The sequence below is a fragment of the Tyto alba genome, unplaced genomic scaffold, assembly GCF_018691265.1.
Source record: "Tyto alba isolate M040663 unplaced genomic scaffold, T.alba_DEE_v4.0 Super-Scaffold_10, whole genome shotgun sequence".
In the NCBI taxonomy this organism is placed as follows: domain Eukaryota; kingdom Metazoa; phylum Chordata; class Aves; order Strigiformes; family Tytonidae; genus Tyto; species Tyto alba.
The window spans coordinates 598111-616010 of record NW_024881262.1 but is presented as its reverse complement, the minus strand read 5'-3'; the positions used below and the strand labels follow the sequence as shown (position 1 = coordinate 616010).

General features: G+C 51.6%; 2 protein-coding genes across 8 annotated transcripts in view; one reads left to right on the top strand and one right to left on the bottom strand.

Annotated features, from left to right (window-relative positions):
- MED12L (mediator complex subunit 12L) overlaps positions 1–2183 on the bottom strand; it is a 141245-nt gene extending 139062 nt beyond the window's left edge. For all 7 annotated transcript variants that reach the window (XM_042798459.1, XM_042798473.1, XM_042798467.1 and 4 more), the window contains exon 1: positions 1771–2183. In XM_042798459.1, the coding sequence (XP_042654393.1) occupies positions 1771–1869 (99 nt within the window). In that variant the 5' untranslated portion in view covers positions 1870–2183. The remainder of the gene's footprint in view (positions 1–1770) is intronic.
- A 5326-nt stretch (positions 2184–7509) lies between these two features.
- Positions 7510–17639, top strand: CLRN1 (clarin 1). Its single transcript, XM_032999335.2, has 3 exons — positions 7510–7992; positions 13508–13687; positions 14726–17639. Exons 1-3 carry the CDS (start codon positions 7740–7742, stop codon positions 14989–14991), a joined length of 699 nt encoding a protein of 232 aa, XP_032855226.1. The 5' UTR covers positions 7510–7739; the 3' UTR covers positions 14992–17639.
- Positions 17640–17900: the final 261 nt, after the last annotated feature.

The following is a 17900-nucleotide window of genomic DNA, read 5'->3' as shown; positions in this document are numbered from 1 at the left end:
GTTTCAATCAATTACATTACGGCAAACAACAACAAGCCTGTTGCAGTTATCTCCTACTTCCTAATGCACCCATGAAACATATTTTAAATATTAACCATATGGGCACTTGCCACTTCCATTCTTATTGCTGCATATTTATAAATGTGTCTGCAAGAATCAATCCACCACCTGACTAAAAATATTCAACAGTTCAGAGCTAAAAATTCATCTCCATACATCGTCATAGCTGAGTTCAAATGCAGTTCTACCAGCCTGGTCACTATCACACATAAAAAATACACGTTAAGAGAAACATTTCTAGTTACCATAATTCTCAAGTTTGTAAACATGAGTAGAGGCATAAAGATGAAAAGACAGAAAGATGCTAGTGGTCAAAAAACTGAGATACATCTCAAAGGATTAGTAACGGACTTGAATACACATCTGTTATTGCACGTTGTCCAAGCCCCTCTCAACCCGCACTGGCCAACAGTCACTCTCTGATGAGCAGTCTTCAGCCTACGTGAACCAGATGATAATGCTCATAAATGATTAACAAATTACCTTTAATTAGCCTCCTTTCTGGAAGTCTCAACAAGACAACAGACCAGGAAGAGAGCAAAGCACGCAGAGCGTTGCATGGCTGCCCCGACGTGCTTGCTCCGTTTAACTGGAGCTCATCCTCAGCAGCAGCACGACGACTTCTACGAGCGGCCGCTCACCAGGACCACCAGAAGAACAGGGCAGGCCAGGCCAGCCACGCGAGACACACACGCAGCTCCGTGCGCGAGTCACAACCCGGCGCGTGAGCCGAACCTCCCGGTGACTTCGCTGGGAAACATCCCCGTCACCCAACGCAGCCAGGGGCTTCCTCCACCCCGCTCCGGAAGGCTGGGGCGCGGAGGCACGACTGGGGAGAGCCCACAGCCGACCCCACGGCTTCGCCAGACGCACCCGCCCTGTCACGCCACGCGATCGCCCCCAGCCCTGACAGACCCCCCCCAGGCTCGGCTGTGGCGCCCGGGAGCGGGACAGCCGCCGCCTGACGCGGGAGCTCAAGCTGCAGCAGCCCCGCTCGCCCCCCACGCTGGGTTTTCAGACGCCTTCCCCGACCTCCAGAACCCTCCTTCGGTCCACCCAACCGCAGGTCCCTGCGCTCAGGTCAGGGACACGGGTGGGCGCTTCAGCAGGGCCACGCTCGCCCCAGGCCCTCGGGGGTCGGGGTGTCCCTTGGGGGTCAAGGTGTCCCTCATGAACTGGGGTGCCTCTCAGGGGTCAAAGTGTCCCTCAAAGACAGGTGTGCCCTTCAGGGGTCGGGGTGCCCCTCATGAACTGGGGTGCCCCTCGGGGGTCAAGGAGTCCCTCAAAGACAGGAGTGGCCCTCGGGGGTCGGGGTGCCCCTCATGAACTGGGGTGCCCCTTGGGGGTCAGGGTGTCCCTCCGGGGTCGGGGTGGCCCTTGGGAGCCTGGAGTCCCTTGGTAATTGTCGTGCCCCTCAGAGACAGGGGTGCCCCTCGGGGGTGGGTCGGGGTGCCCCTCCCGGCAGGGTCCCGGCCCCTCCGCCCTCCCCGCAGAAGGAGCCCCGGGGCCGGGCGAGCGGCCGGCGGGGGAGGACGCCGAGGCCGAGGGGGCGGCGAGCGGGACCCGCCGGCCCCCGCCTCGCCGCAGAAAATGCAAGTCAGCGGGCGGCTCCGCGGCCGCCCCGGCGCCGCTCAAAAGTTTCGGGGGAGGCGCCGGGCCGGGCGGCGAGGGCGGGCGGGGGGGCGGCGGGCGGACCCCGGCCGGTCTCACCTCCTTCTGCCGCGGGTCCTGCGGGTAGACGTCGGGCGGCCCCAGGCGCGGCCGCTTGAGCGGCCGGTGCTCATAGCTGAGGAGCCCGAAGGCGGCCATGATCGCTCATGTTCGGCGGAGCGGGCGCTGGAGCGGGCTCCGAGCGCCAGGGAGCAGCGCTCTGCGGCTCGCCCCCCCCACCCCCCGCCGCCTCACCGGGGGCGGGCTGCGCGCCGCGCCGCTGCCCGGCCCTCCCCGCCCCGCCGCGGGCGCCGAGCGGGGCGATGGCGGGGTGGGGACGGCGGAGCGGCCCGGCCGTGCTCCCGCAGCGATGGCGGCAGCCCCGGCGGGGAGGGGGCCGGTCCCCCCGGCGGGCCGCCCCCGCGCCAGGCGGGGCCTCCCCGCCGCCCCGCGGGAGGGTCGCGGGCCGGGCCCGAGCCGCCCCCCCACCCCCCCCCCCCCCCCGCGCCGCGGCGGGGGAGCCCGGCGCCCCGGAGGCCCCGACCCGCTCCCCGCGGGACGGGGCCCCGGGCTCGGCCGCGCCGCGCGGGCGGCCGAGGGGCGGCTTCTGGCCGCGGAAGCTTCCCGGCAGCAGGAGCGGAGCGGGAGAGCCCCGCGGCCCGGCCCGCGGCCCCGGTGCCCCGCGCTCGCTGCCAGCGCCTCGGCTGCCTCCCTGGGCCAGCGTCGCCCGAGCCAGCACGAAAACAGGCTTTTCCCCCCTTTCTATCCGGTTTTTTTTTTATGCCAGATCCTCTCCTGCTGCTACAGCTCCGGAGCAGCACGCGCATGAGGCACTTTAAAGACAGCCGGTTGCAAATAAGTCTAAATCACATTAACGGCAGTACTCTACCAAGGCGCTTATGTTCAAATTTACCATGGGCAAGGGCAGGAAACGCACACAGGCAAGCCACGTTCCTTCTGTCTCTGAGCAATTCCCTAATCAAACCAATTAGCGAGCTTAAAAGCTGAGGCTGAACTAGGCCGGTAGCAATAAAGCGGGATAGGAATGCCCAACACTGTCTCATATTTATTAATACACCCTCGTATTTAAATCTTTGTCACCTTTGGTTACTGAATGACTTTTCGTCTGTCCGACTGTGTCGTTCACCAAATGCAAGGATCAACAAGTCCAAGCTCTTCGGATTTTAAAATATAGCTCTGAGATGTCTTACCTCGACAAGTTTATCAGACTTCACATGTGATCCAGCGGCACACTCCAAAGACCAGCAGTGTTTGCCAGCTCCTCTCCTTCACCAGCAGATAAAAATGCTTCAGAGCGTTTCATAAATTACACTGGCCCACTAGAACACTGGTGTGGTCCCCGGCTTTGGGAAGACTTATATCATGCATATTTTAATAGAGTATCATTACATTTTATTCCCGAGACTTTGCCAAACATATCTTGATGTATTTAAACACACAGATCCCAGTCTTTTGGTGCTTTTTGTCATGCAGAATGGTCTGAATCTCCTGCAGGCACTGGTTGTTCTGCGTTGATTTCCCTGCGTTTTACAGCCCCTCTGTCCTGCAAGCGTCCCAGCAGAGCCCGGCCCCGTGAAGTCCATAGATCAGGGCTACAGATCTGGCTGTGGGTTCACGCTCCCCCCTGCTCCAGTCCTCCGTTCAGGCACTGGTGTTTGGGAAGTCTGGGTTCAAATCCAATTCATTGAAAACCCTCAAGTCTGCAAATTTTGTTTTTCTCCAGAAACACTACCAGGGAAGCCAGGTCTGGTTGAGCTGTCTCTGTTCAGAGGGTAACAAATATTTCATGTTACCTTTAATCAAGTGAGTAGTGCCTTAAGCCACCACTTCAGCACAGGAATTTGAGGAATAAGCTCCAAATAAGGAAGAATGGCAAATACCAGTTCACAGTATTTTTAATTTACCATCATGACTAAGTTCTTGCCATTTGCTGTGACTTTGCTGATGCTAGTTAAAAATAGAGGGTAACTTCTGAAAATACTGCATGAATTATTGGTTATGTGCTCTCTTCAAGGACATCTCTCCTTTCTAACATTCGCGGGTCTGTTCAGGTCTCACGGTGGTGAGGGACAAATGGCACCGCTTGTCTGGACTGGGCCGATTCCAGCCAACACACAAACTTCCCACAGGTGTTTCTGCTGAAATGCACGCCGCTATGGGCCCTCATCACTTACGCTGCTTTCATCCTGAACGTTTCTACAGCCAAGGATGGCCCTTCTGGTAAACTGGTATCAACTCTACAGCAGTTGTGACACAGCGGAAAAGAGCAGAACGTAATCAGCACCCGTTCTACCTGCATCACGAGTTGTTGCACGACACTGGATATGCAGAAGTTTTCATCCATAAGAGTTATAAAATCCAAATCTCTTATAAAAGTTGGTGGCAGTTTTGGAGGTCCTAAAATCTTTTCCTACTCTGTCCTTACCATAAAATAAATTTAATTGATAAAAATAAAGTGTCTGACTGCAATGATTGCCAGAGATTAAGTTACTGCAAGACATTTCAGTACCTGTAACGAGCGGTATGCTATTACTGCTTTCCAGGTTCATGAATACAAGCCACTGTTCTTCATCTATCTATACCTCACATTGCCTATTTACCCTGAACTATCATACGCTGGGGTCTAGGCAGCTGTGGGAGCAGTAAAAGGAGCGGTACCTTTCCACTCCTCACTTAATGGGCGTTTGCTCTCATCAGAAATCTCTGGTGCAGTGCCCCTCTCACCGCGGCTGCTCACCCGCGCCGGGGGCTGAGCGCAGAGCCGGCGAGCTGGGGCTGGTGGTGCCGGTCCCGCGGGGAGCCGGGCTGTACATCACCTCACCTCACATCACACAGCCTCGTCCTGTACCTGCGTGTGCGAAAACAAGGGGGTAATTACTTACAAGTGACCCTAACGAGTTAATCACCATACAACACTCCAGGGAGTTGAGAAGTAGTATAGTCTATTTCTTTGCATTTAGGGGTTTTTAAAAAAAAAAAACTTAGTGATCAAAAGAAAATCGTGAGGAGAAAGTGAATCAATGACTATTTAAAATCAGCCATTTAAAGAACATAAAACCGTTTAAAGAACAGCTACACAGGCGCAGATAACACAACATTAAACAAGGACGGAGAGTACTGAGCCCTCTACAAGGTAACGGGTAGAAAAGCCTCCCGAGACTGTGCGGGTAGAGCACAAGAGACAGGGCCCCTGCATACCTCAGTATCCAAATGAACAAGATAGTCTGACAGTATAGTCCCACCCTAAATTTGGGGGTTCTTTATAAGCTGAACAATGACAGTGGTCTTTAGCATTTTCATGGTATGCAGGCGTGAAGGGAGAAATGGGTATTTAGGGCGGCAGGAGCTAAAACGTACCCTCAGCCATCCGCTGGCAGAAAATCTGGGAGCAAAGAGCAGGACAAAGGGGGAGCAGCAACTGGCTGGGGCTCGGGGCTCAGTCCCGGGGTGCAGCATCGCTCTGCAGGGACATGGGACGAGGGAGCATCGGGCAAGACCAGAGGCTGCGACACCCGGGCCAGGAGCGAAGCACCATCCCCGCCACAACGCTCCTTGGAGACTCCTATTTGGTTCTTAAGCTTGTCCTTGAACAGTGACTCACCTAAGTCTTGCTTCCAGTGTGATGTTATCAGAAAGTGGGGAAGCTAATGCTTCTGAGGGAAGAAACAAAATGTTTCTCTTTCCCCTTTTTATCTTGTGATTTGGTGCATCATCTTTGCTCTTGTCATGCATTCAAAGCAGTATTCGGTGTGGTGGAACACACAGCATTTGCAATGAAATATCTTCTGTGAACTTTAGATACCTCAGCTTCACTTTTTCAGTTAACTATTAGTAAATAATCCAATATTTAGACATTCAATAAATAATTCATTGTTTGCTTGACATGCTTTAGGAGGGAGAGGATGTTACAAAGAGCTGTCAAAAGTTCACTGAAGGAGACATTCTTTTCTAAAACTGCCAGTCCTTAACATCAGAGAGCATGAGATTCCCCCCCTGCCTGCCCCATACTCAGTCGACAAACCCAGTACCCCAGATACTGGGAAATACTACTTTAACTGCCCAGAAAGCAACACTGTGTTACCCACCAAACACAGACAGAGACCCTGTCAGCCCCTCCTTAGTGTTCGCTGCAGAATTCACAGCTGGAGGCGGAGAGGGACTTGCCCTGTTCACCCAGGCACACGTTAACCAAATTGCTTTCAAACAAATGCAGCCAGGATGCACAGCTGCTAATGAATGCTCCAAGAAAAAGTTACTCCAGGGCAAACTCACGGACAATTCTTCACCCTAATTTCTAGCTTTGCTCACGCAGTGTTACCTCCAGCTCAATCTCATCTCTGCTTCCTTCACGCCACCCGCCCCCGCCGCGAGATACAGCCGAGGCAGAGCCCCCCCCGCGCGGGCTGCTCCTCCACCTCTGCTTTTCTGAGGGATTCCAAAATAACTTAGCTCATTCAGAAAACTACATCATTTTCCACGGCACCAACTATTGCTCCATAGGAAAAGACTATCAAAAAGCTGACTCCTGAAAAAAAGCAGCGATCTAAACAGATAGATGCAATTAATTTCCTCCCGCTGCCCCCATCAAATTCTTCCTAGGACACAGTCACTTTTATATGCGTATGTTCACGCCTGTTCCTTTCATTGCTGTTATGCTGGTGATAATCATACTAAAATATTACAGTCCCTCCTCAGGGAAGGATAAGTGCATTCTGCTCCAGTATTCAAAGCCATCTTTAAAAATAAGCGTTTTCCCAAACCCGTATGCATTCAGCACTGTGGGCAGTGCAGGCTCAGCGGTAACAGCCCCCGGTGACACGGCACTGTGCCAGCTTTTGGTTACAAATGATGATCGCAGAGCGAACCACAGCTTTTCTTAAACATTACCTTAAAAAAAAAAAAAAAAATTCATCTGTACACAGCCTTGCTTCATTTTAATTCCAAGGTTGTCTTAAAAACTATCTAGTTAAACCAGACTCAGTTTTTCAGCCCGATACAATACTCAAACCACCTGAAGAATATTCCTGCAGTGGATATGCATCCATCAACAAACCACTTCCTAAGTTGATTTGGTTAGGAAAAAAACCCCAGACGCCAGTGCTTGCTGAAGCCACTGGCAGTCGGTGGGTGGGTGCCCAGAGCTCCTGGTCCCAGCCGAGGCCCTGGGCCAGCCCCTCTCCGGGGACGGGCGATTTTGTGCCCGTGACTTTGGCTCCGGCAGCAGCGGGAGCCCCGCGGAGCCTCCCCGGCACAGCCCGCAGGTACTGCCGAGCCTGGGCCGAGCGGGTTTTCTGTAAAGGAAGCGGAAATGTGTTTGTGCATATTTGAATTCTGAACTGGAACGCTTGTCTGAGCACCCTGCAGCCAGAAAAATATGATGTATAGCAGGCAAGCTGCCCTTGCCAGGGAACAGCAAGTGCCCAAATGCAAGCAACTACTGCAGAAGGGCCCCCAGGCTTAGTGGGGGCACTGTGCATCACTCCTGCCATTACAAAAAAAAAAAAAAAAAAAAAAAACAACAAGCCCAAGCAAACAAACAAGAAATTCTCCACTCTACACCCTCCCCTAAAAAAAAAAAAAAAAGGCGGCAGTTCAGCATTGCTAGCTGAAAACTTCCTTTTTGGAGAGCAGATGAGGAGACACAGCAGCCAGGCCTGTGTCTGAAATCCCCCCCTCGCCCAGTCAGACGGGGGCCGGGAGGGGCAGCTCATCATCAAATTACAGAGAGGCTCCTTCCGTCACCTTAAACCCTTGTTATCAAGTGACAGGACGCACCGAAGCGCTCTACAGACGGCTCTATTTTCCAGCTTATTTAAACGCGTTAGCGTGCAGGCTGGCGCTGCACGGAAGGGGTCGGGGAGGAAAAGCCTTTGGAGCATCCTCGGGGAAGCACGTGCCTCGGGGGGGCTGGGTGCCGGGCATCCCGCGGGAGCGGGGCTGGCCGGGGCAGCTCGGCTGGCCACGGCCTCGCTGGGAGCCGCGTCCCTCCGAGGATTTCACACGCCACCATGCCAGCCCAGCAGAAGAAAATCACCTTTTGCGTAGCCGGGGTGCTGAGCTTCGCTTGCGCGCTGGGGACGGCGGCAGCCATCGGCACGCAGCGGTGGGTCAGGGGGACGATCCTCTGCCAGACGGGAGCCCTGCTCGTCAACGCCACCGGCCAGGAGCTGGAGAAGTTCATCGGCGAAATCCAGTACGGGCTTTTCCACGGCGAGCGCGTGCGGCAGTGCGGGCTCGGGGGGAGACCTTTCCAGTTCTCATGTGAGTAACGACAGCATCTGAATTATTTAGCAGGGCGCTGCTGGCGGCGAGGGGCACCGGGAGACGACTGCCCCAGCCTCCCCTTGCTCACACAGAGCCCAGCAGGCATGAAATGTTCTGAAGCAAACGCTGCCGTTAGTGTTCTGATCCTCAGGTTCAAATAACTTACTTTCTGATGATAGTAAAGCCACGCTAACTTTCTCAACAATCTAGATTTCAGTTACACAGATACCTAAATTTCAAAATATTTATACCATTACTTTAAAAAAATAATATTTTTGTTTTTCAATTAATCTGCCAACATTACATCTTCTGTGCTGCCACAGAAGAATGAACAGCAGAAATCGCACGAAAGAGCTGGGTTGTGTTACGTAGATGTGTTTGGCTGCTGCTGAGAAACAAAGCACCCAAAAAGTTTGCAGCCCGCTGCAGTAATTGGAAGAATGGCTGGTTGATGGCAGCTGGCACTCGGGGGGGTGATCTGCAAGTCGAACTTGGTATCCGACATACAGAATTTTATCGAACACTGTTAGCAATGGGTTTGCTTCGCGTGTAATATTCATAACCTATTTATCTTCAGGGATAAGAAGGCCAATGTACTGATCAAGTGAACACACAGTTTGTATAGAGCAGCACATTAAACAGATAACAACAAACAGCTATTTGTTATAGGTACCACACGCCACCTGAAGTTATTACAAAGCACAGTTTAGAAGCTTTCTGCTAAAACAGCAGTGGTAGATTGCTGACGCGAGTCATTTAAGGCAAGGTGAGGTTACCAGATTAGGTATTAGAAACTGTTTACTATATAGTGTTTTTCCTAAGTAGTAGACCAAATCAGTTTAATATAATATAAAGATTTGCGGTCTCTAATTAAATCCCGTCACTAGCCTCTTTACACAGCAGCAGTTCTCCTCTCGATCGCCTTGTCTGCCGTCACAGCGTGCCGGTATTTCACCCTCCCGGTTACAGGCTGGGGTGAATTTTCGGGGGGGTTTCCTAAATCCCGGGGAACGAGTTTCCGCGGTGGGTGAAATGATGACGACCCGCAGCGGACCGGCCGCTCGGTGCCGCACGTTTGCCCGGGCTCCTGGCGCTGCACGGCGGGGAGGGACGGGGGCGCGGCCCCAGGCCGGGTGCACCCCAATTCCCGGGCCAGGCAGCCCCCGGCTTCTCACCCATCCTTCTCTTTCCACGTGCTTGTTACTTAGAGCCTTCCAAACCATTTCCTTGGTGTGCCGCGCATTCAGGCTCCCGTCTGTACGTTCCTTCTTGTAACAGCTGAAATATTTTAATACACTGCTAGTACGATTGTAGCAAAAGTTTCAAAAGAATTTTAATTTTGTGGGCAGTGTGAATGATACTACAGGTACAACAGAGAATACAAATGCGCAGCTTCTTTGTGATGATTTGATATCATCAATCATATATTATTAAATACCTTACAGTGCTACATACCGGCTAACTCTGCAAGTTCTGCAGAGCGTTTTCAACCAGAAGCACGCCAGGGTTACAGAGTTTGCTCTCACTGTGGCCGTTCAATTTCATTCCAGGCCCTCAGGAGTGTAACCAGGCTTCCCTATCCAAATGTTTACCAAACTTGCATTTGTAGCTGTTACTTCAGAGTACTGAAACACAACTGTAACCAAAGAACAGAAATAACAGTGTGTGAAGTTTTTAGTCACAGCTAAACAACCCACTTGTGGAATGGTAAAAAAATCCCACAAAACCTGAGTGTTCATACAGAGCTGCAGAATCCTACTGCACAGGACAATATTAAAAATTGAGTGGCTAATGGACATATTTAAAGAACTCCAAGGCTTTCTGGAATGGTACAAAGAAGAAACCATTGAAAAAGTCACTCAACATCAGTAAACATCACTCTTCTCATTTTCAGACAGAGAAAATGAGGTGTGAAGCACGTGCTTTAATGCCTGTTCCCAGGATGTGGAACCAAGGCTGGGTTTAATCCCACACCTGAGCCTGCCCGAGCTGGAAGCGAAGCGGCTGGATGGTGGGTGACAGAGCAGCACCCAGCCCCAGAGCACCCAGCCCCACACCCAGCACCCAGCCCCAGCGCACCCACAGCAGCAGAAGCACTGGGGTCAGAAACACAACCGAGGCCTTTGCCAACCTAAAACTGAGCCCAGGCTTGCTTGTTAGCGCATTCTTTCACCTTTTATTCTCCTTCCATACAAGCCAAGCATTCATAGTGAAATATTTCACTCTCCCAAGCCCATCTTGTCAGCCTTACTCGCCTGCGCTGGCACCCTTTGCCCAGCACCCTGGAGAGGACGCTGCGGGGTGCTCTCTGGCCCGTGTACACCCGAGGCATGCCCCAGGTGCTGCCAAAGTCCATCCCAGGACCAGTTCCCAGACCCAGTTCCCTCTCCGGCCCCGGCCCCGTGCAGGGCAGGACTTGCCGCCGGCAGCTTTGACAGCGCAGGGTGGGAGCATTGCCCTCCTCCTCACAAATTGCTCTCAGATCATCTTTTACTTAGGTTAAAAAGCAAACACGACGCTTTAATAGGGTTTATATTTAGACAGAGTGGTTGGGTGGCTTAGCGAAATCTGCTGCGAGCCCGCTCAGGTGGCCCCTCCGCGCCAGGGCCCCCGGGGAGCGGGACGGCCGTGTACAACGTACACACCCAGTTTAACACACTGAAGTGCACTTTAGCATGTCCGAGAAGAAAAGGCACGGAAAATAGGCTAAATGATTTAGTTCTATGTTTGTTCCCATTAGCTGCTCCCTTCTGACCACTACCGCTCTTTTAATTGTAAAATGAATTTGCTCTGCCAGCAAACCCAGGTCGGCTGGGGAAAGCCTTCTGCTTCATTTGCTCTTGCTGATTCTCATCAGCTTCTGGGTCAGCAGTTCATTTTCTAAAGGTCACTGGCATGGATACCTAACACACAATTTCATTCATTACAATGAAGGAATGTTTTTCTTTCAAGACAACATAGCTGCTGGAATTAGTTTTTCCTGATATGTCACATATAAAATTTTAATGACATAACGAACTATAAATGCAGGTTCCAAGGGAAAGATTCAATACAGTAACATGTTTTCTTAAAATAAACAATACACAATTTTGCATGTTCTCCCAAAACAGCAGGTAGCATTGCAAGAACTAATGCCTTGTAGAAATTCTGCACAGGCAGGGGCTCTTCAGCTTTTTTGTTGGCTAGCCGGAATGGTACAACAATGAATCTATACCACACTAACAGTACAACTGCTTCTTATGCTTGTAAATGTGTGAAATAAGTAATGTAAAGTCTGTAAACACAAGGTCCAGTTTCTAAAACATGCTTTGTCTTTTACGAGCATGATATAAGGAGTTTAAGTGGCCAAACTGGACAGTAAGTAGCCATTCAGCAGAAGCAGCCTTTCATGCTGGCAAATTCTTCCTTTAGGCAAGTGGGTAGATTTAGCGAACGGGTAGTTTTGTTGTGTGCAGCACAGTTGCTGGCCTGGGCCCCGTGGCCACGAGCCAGGCCGGCGGGGATGCCCCAGGCCGGGGCCAGCAGAGCAGAGCCCGGGGCCAGTGCTGGCCCCAGCAGCCGGGGAAGGGGTGAGCAGAGGGCTCTGCCTGCCCCCCCCCCAGCCACCACGCAAAAGGTGGCATTCATTGAACGGAGCTTCAAGAAGAGCACGCAAACGTTTCCTCCATTAATTTCCCTTTCATCTAGTCGAGGAGATAAATTGACTTGACACCACATCACCTGCGCCTCTGCGCTTGCGGCATGGCAAGCTGCAGGACCCTTTGCTGGTAAACATTGTACAAGGCAGAGTCATTTCTGTAAGGCTTTTTTACTCTCTGCACGTTACAGCTGCAGCGAGGCAGCGCCAGGGCGTTATCACCCCACTTCAGTCGTGCCCCTGTGGATCAGCAGCAGTTAAGTGTATTTGATGATTCCTTTTAAAACACCCATTGTTGCCAAACAAACGTGAATGATTAAAAATTGTTCCCCCATACTGAGTCTGGCTGACTGTCCCCTTGTGCCCTAGCTAAGCAGGATCGCAGTTTGAAATAGTAGCTGAAGATCCACATCAAAAGATTTAAATTATTCCTAGATTTCTGCATCCGCAGTCCCACGGGCGGTTCCGTGCCCGGGAGCAGCGTGGCCTCCAGCCCCCCCGGCTCGGGGCACAGGACACCGTGCCCGCCACCGGCATTTCACCAGCCTTTGCAGCTGCACACTCATTTTATTTGTTCTGGCTTATTTTAGCTTGATACCCCACTTTTTCCTCGTAAGATCTCTCCATTTCCTCTCACTGATTTGTCACCTTCCCTTTTTGACTTTGGGCTTCCAGCCACAAAACATTCCTCAAGCATTTTGGTTGGGGAAATAAAGGGGACAAAATTTTGATTGTATAATATTTGCTTATTCATTCAAAATTTAATTCAGAGAGTGTTGCAAAAAAAATCCTTGATGTAATTTTTATGATTTTCTCCCTCTTTAGTGTCATATTTCATTTAAAAATCATTTAAGAGATTAATATATGTCCAGAAATATATCCCTTTTTTATTCTTAAGGATTTTTGTTAAAAATGCCATTTTTTTTCTATTTTCTAAAAATAGAAAAGTGCCAAAGTATAGGAGGTAAGAAACCACTGATCCTTTTGGGTGCCTACACATCTCTTTGGCGATAACTGTTGGTGGACTTTCCCGGGGAGTCTCACACCACGACCGACCCCCACGTTATCGTCCCCAGACGCCGTACGGCCCTGCAGCCCTGCACGCAGCACGCCCAACCGGCCAGCCTGCCACCACCTCACCTGCACTAATGATTTCCTGCTCCTCCGCAACGGAACGCAGACCTTTAACTTACACATTTATTGCTTAAGGTTTTCAGGAAAAAAAAAAAAAAAAAAAAAAAAGGGACATTTTTAGCCAAAACTCTTTGGGTATGAACCTGACGAAGCAGCACCGTATATTTGTATGAACCGGCAGCACGGCAGTCCGCATCCCGGCCACACAGACCCCAATGAACCGGGCGCTGCTGCAAACCCAACGAGCACCTGGGGGGCTGGGCAAGCCTATTCCCCCCCACTCCCCCCAGCTTCTCCATACAGCCAGGGCCCGAGTGACCCCCAGGACTTTGTCTGCCGTGCATTGCCTGTGACATGGTCCGCACCAAGAGGCCGGTGTGAGGGAGCGGGACCCCCGAGGGACCCGTGTGCCCAAGGGGGCTGCCCAGCCTCCCCCCTGCCCGGGCACAGGAGCCAGCAGCAGCACCCCTTGGGAAGGGGAGGGGAGGGGAGGCTTTCCCCGGCGCTGGTCTTACTCCCCCAGCCAGTCTACACTGCTGAGTTTCACAAAACGCTCCTGCCCCCAAACATCCATGACAACCTGTCTCTAGTTAATAACTTCATTTTCATCTTTGGTTGCATTTGAAAGAGCATGATTTAGGACAATTAACACAAACCAGCAAGAAATCCCTGGCCTGATTTCTGTTTCAGAATTAGCTTTGCCTAATGCGTATAATAACCTTTTGTTCATTTTGTTTTTAGTTTTTCCAGATTTGCTCAAAGTTATCCCTGCAAGCATCCATGTTAGTGTCATTCTCTTCTGTACAGTACTGATCGTCTTTGCTCTGGTGGGAGCAGGTTTCTTCATGTTCAATGCTTTTGGCAGACCTTACGAAACGCTGCACGGCCCCGTCGGGTTGTACCTCTGGAGCTTCATCGCCTGTAAGTACCACCCGCCCTCGGCCCCCCAGGCCAACACCCGCCCGCCGTGACCGGTTCAGGGGTGCGGGGGCCCACGTGAAGGACCGTGGCTGCACTGACCCTAAACTGGCAAAACAAAGCTAGGCAGCAAAGCGGATGACTTTGCTGTATCAAAACATGTTTTTTTCCAAATTGGTGTTAAGAGATAAAATGCCAGAATCCCCCGTGAGGTCGGTGGCAGGGGGGGTGCGGGCGAGCGGCCGCGGGAAGCCCCGGCCCCTCCAGCCCTTCCACGCAGGGTCACGGATAAAGGGGATGGTGCCCACGAGCTGCAGAGCTGGGGCCACATCACGGGCACACAGCACACGGTCAGGACCGGGAACCTCTCCAGAGCAGGGAGAGAGGGGAAAAAACAAACAAACAAACAAAAAAAAAGTCAGTGATGCAACCGCTCGTATTCACCACGGTGGGAGGTTTCCAGCCGTGTAAGCCAGGCCAGCGCCCGTGCCAGCGAGCCCTTCTCCAGAAGCGAGGGGCAGAGTCAGACAGGGCTCGCTGCGGGAGGGTCTCTGAAAACACACTGCCAACAGGGATAACGCACCATCCCCATCCCTCTGCCACTTCGAGAGGGTAAAGCCCACCCTCTGTGCTGCTGGCTTGGCTGACAAGAAGATTTACCATTGCTTTACAAGGCATTACATACTGCAATCATAATTTAATAAAGGACTTAAGTACATATTTATCTTTAAACATGCAGACAATCCAGTTATGTTCAATGGGACAATGAGCAGCTTAAAGCTGAAAAGGAACAGAGATACTTTGCTGGATCAGGGCACTAAAGCAGCTGTACTAAATATTACCAGTCCTAAGTAAAATTTAATTTTGAAAAGCTTACCAACTTCAGTAGCCATTGGCTTGGGTTCTAAGCATATTCCCTGTTAAAGCTAGGTTACACTGGCCATAATACCACTATCAACGTGGCATTTGGTTGTGATGCACATCACACGGCCTTGCTGCAGGCATTGCCATGACAATGAGCATCTCCTACCTCTGTTTCAGGTTCCTGTGGTTGCCTCATCATGATTCTCTTCTCTTCAGAAGTGAAGATCCACCACCTTTCAGAGAAAATTGCTAATTTCAAGGAGGCAAGTTTTACATTCAAGACTCACAGTGAACAGTTTGCAGATTCATTCTGGATCATCCTGGTTTGCTCCCTGGTGCACTTCCTGAACGCCCTGCTAATACGATTTGCTGGATTTGAATTTCCCTTTACAAAATCAAAAGATTCAGGGACAATCACTGGAGCAGTTGACCTGATGTATTAGAGTTGCATAATTTAAGAACACTTCAACAAAGAGGTTCATCACCTCTACATTCAACAACCACCAGAGGTACTACCTTGTAAATTATTAGCTCTAAAGAAGTTTTAAAAAGTGAAGGTTTCAAATAAGCATCATTATGGCACATGCAGTAAACAAAGGGCGACATGCTATTTGGTAATGTCTAGATCAAAATACCCTCTCTTCCTTGGTGTAAGACCTTCTGAAAACATTTGTCTTTTTTCCTAGTAAGTTATTTGAAAAGTAGCTGGTATGAAGAAAACTAGGAATATCGATACCAGTGAACTGGATCTGGAAAGTAAAATAAATGGGTTGCAACAGAGGCGCAGACTATCACCAGCAGCAGCTTTGCCCTTTCGCCCCTGTGAAGGCGAGGGCGCAGTGGTTACCACGCCAGGGCCGTGGAGGACAAGGCTGCCCAGCAAATCTACAGCCATCAAACAAGAAAAGGGGGCCAGGGCTTTGCTCCTGCCACCCATCAGGCTCCATCTCAAAAGCACAGCGCTCAGAAGGAACACGACGCTGTACCAGGTGCTTGCAGGACAAAACCCAAACACCTGAACCCACCGCATCCGCCTTAACCTAGCGCCACGTGCACGGCAACATCCCCATTTCTGCCCGCAGAGCTCCCACCTGGGCTCTTTAGTTTTAAGAAGCCAGACTACGACTCTCTGACCCCAAAGTCCAAAGAGCCCTCATTGCCCCGTGTGATCACCGGAGCTGGGGGCTTCGCAGCCTCGGTTCAGGAGCTGCACGCAGCAAAGCGGGATGCAGGGGGATGCAGCATGCTCCCCCCTGCTCGCCTCGGGGAGGCTGACCCCCCCCAATAGCACACAGAGCCGGGGCACTTCCCAGCACAGAGCAGCAGGAACAAGACCACTGCACCCCCCAAATCCCCACGGCCATCAGCGTGGAGAATCCTGCCCAGAAGACAGCCCTGCAAACTCTCATCAAACAACACAAACAAAGTGAAAACCTTTGGCAAAGGGCTGCAAAGGAATAACAGAGCAGAGGGGCTTACAAGGCACGCTGCAGCCCCAGAGAGCCTGATGAATGCATCCATGAGGTTCCCTACCTCAAGGCGTGTAGGAAGCCAGAACAGATGAACACGTCGGCCCTTGCACCCTTACACTCCCGCAGGTCAGTTAAAGCAGCGAGTTAAAGCACTCACCCCAGGTGCAGCTGAGCCAGCCCAGGAGAGCAGCGCGACACCAACCCCAGCCCCGCCGGCATCACCGGTGCCTTGGGGATGAGGCACAGCCTGGGGGACATAGAGGGGACCTCCAAAGCCGACCCAAGAGGAGGTGCCAGGGGACAACTGCTGCCCCAGCCACCCATTTATCTGCTGGGGCTGCAGCTGCAGGTGAGGAGCGATCAATCCATCCCACCCAGCTGCAGGTGAGGAGCCGTCCCACCCAGCACCCATGGAGCCACCTGTGGTGAAAATCAGCCCCGGCACCTCCCAGGACTTGCCTCTGCTTCAAGCTCTAGTGACTTACAAGACGACATCACTGACTTTTATGCCATTTTTTTATACCTTTACTATGAATGGCAAACCATGGCTGGGTTTTTTTGTAAAAGGTTTGTCAACCATATGCCTGCTCCACCAACCCTTCCACAAAGCAGCTCGGCCTCCCCACGCCCTACCCTAGCTCCCTAGGCTTCAGCAACGTGTAAGGGCTACTGCCGGCTGCCACGACCCCCAACTTATTTTCATCATTTTCTTCTTAATTAATGTGCATATTCTTCTTAATGTTAATGTATCTTAACACATAATTTGTATTACAACTCATGGTATTCTCTACTATACAATCAGTGATAAGGAGTGATGTTTCATCCTTCTTGTTCCTGGTGTTTCATGAAGCCGCTCTGCCTGGCGGCTCTGTAGCAGCTTTGGCAATCGGCAGCGGACAGGATCGGATGTGCTGGATTGATGTACAGGATTGGATGTACAGGATCGATGTACAGGATTGATGTACAGGATTGGATGTACAGGATCGATGTACAGGATTGATGTACAGGATCAACGTGCAGGATCAATGTACAGGATCGGACGTACTGGATCGATGTACAGACTACTCACATGCGTGTATCTCTGAGCGATCCTTGCCAGTCCCGAGGAAGGATCCGGCCCCGGGGTATCACATATGGGGTTCCCAGACCTCAGCACAGCCCATAAACCCGGCCCCGCCCCATCTGCTGTGCCGGGGGGAGCTGCCCCCACCCGGGGCGTGGGGCCCACGGGGCATCACTTCCCAAAGAGCCTGGTGCCACCGCTCCCCCCGCACCCCACCCCGCTCACCAGCATGAGGCCAGCTGTTATTTTCATTCCTATGCCGTTCCCAAGAAAAACATAACAACTTCTTACCAGAAAAATAAAACTGAGACGGCATTTGTGTGTTTGACCAGCTGAAAGCGACAGTTAGAGCAAGCGTGAGCTGCTCAGCTTGCGCCCCTGGATGAGCACCAGCACGTACTCTGAGGCCCACTTGTAATCTATGAGCATCAGCTAAAGAAGTTTTGACCTGTTTCATATCTAGACTAGCATATTTCATGATTTAAAAAAGCAACAAAAATTGTATAGTGAGGAGAAATAGGTAAAAATATCTTGAAGGTTCTTGAAAAAATCAGATTTTTTCATATCCCAATAAAAACTTAGTATGCATATGTGTCCGTATGTGTGTGTGCATGCAGTGTGCGTACACATAAATACAGATAGATAGATAGATAAGAAATATATATATACAAGGGTGTGTACCGGGCTTAGACCAGTGGCCCACGATGCTGATGCAGGGGCGAACGGAGGAGCGTCGTGTGGCAGATGTGGAGCTCACCGTGCTCTCCGGACACGTATTGCACCCTCCTGCTGTGGCTGCCCTGAGGGGGGACCCTAG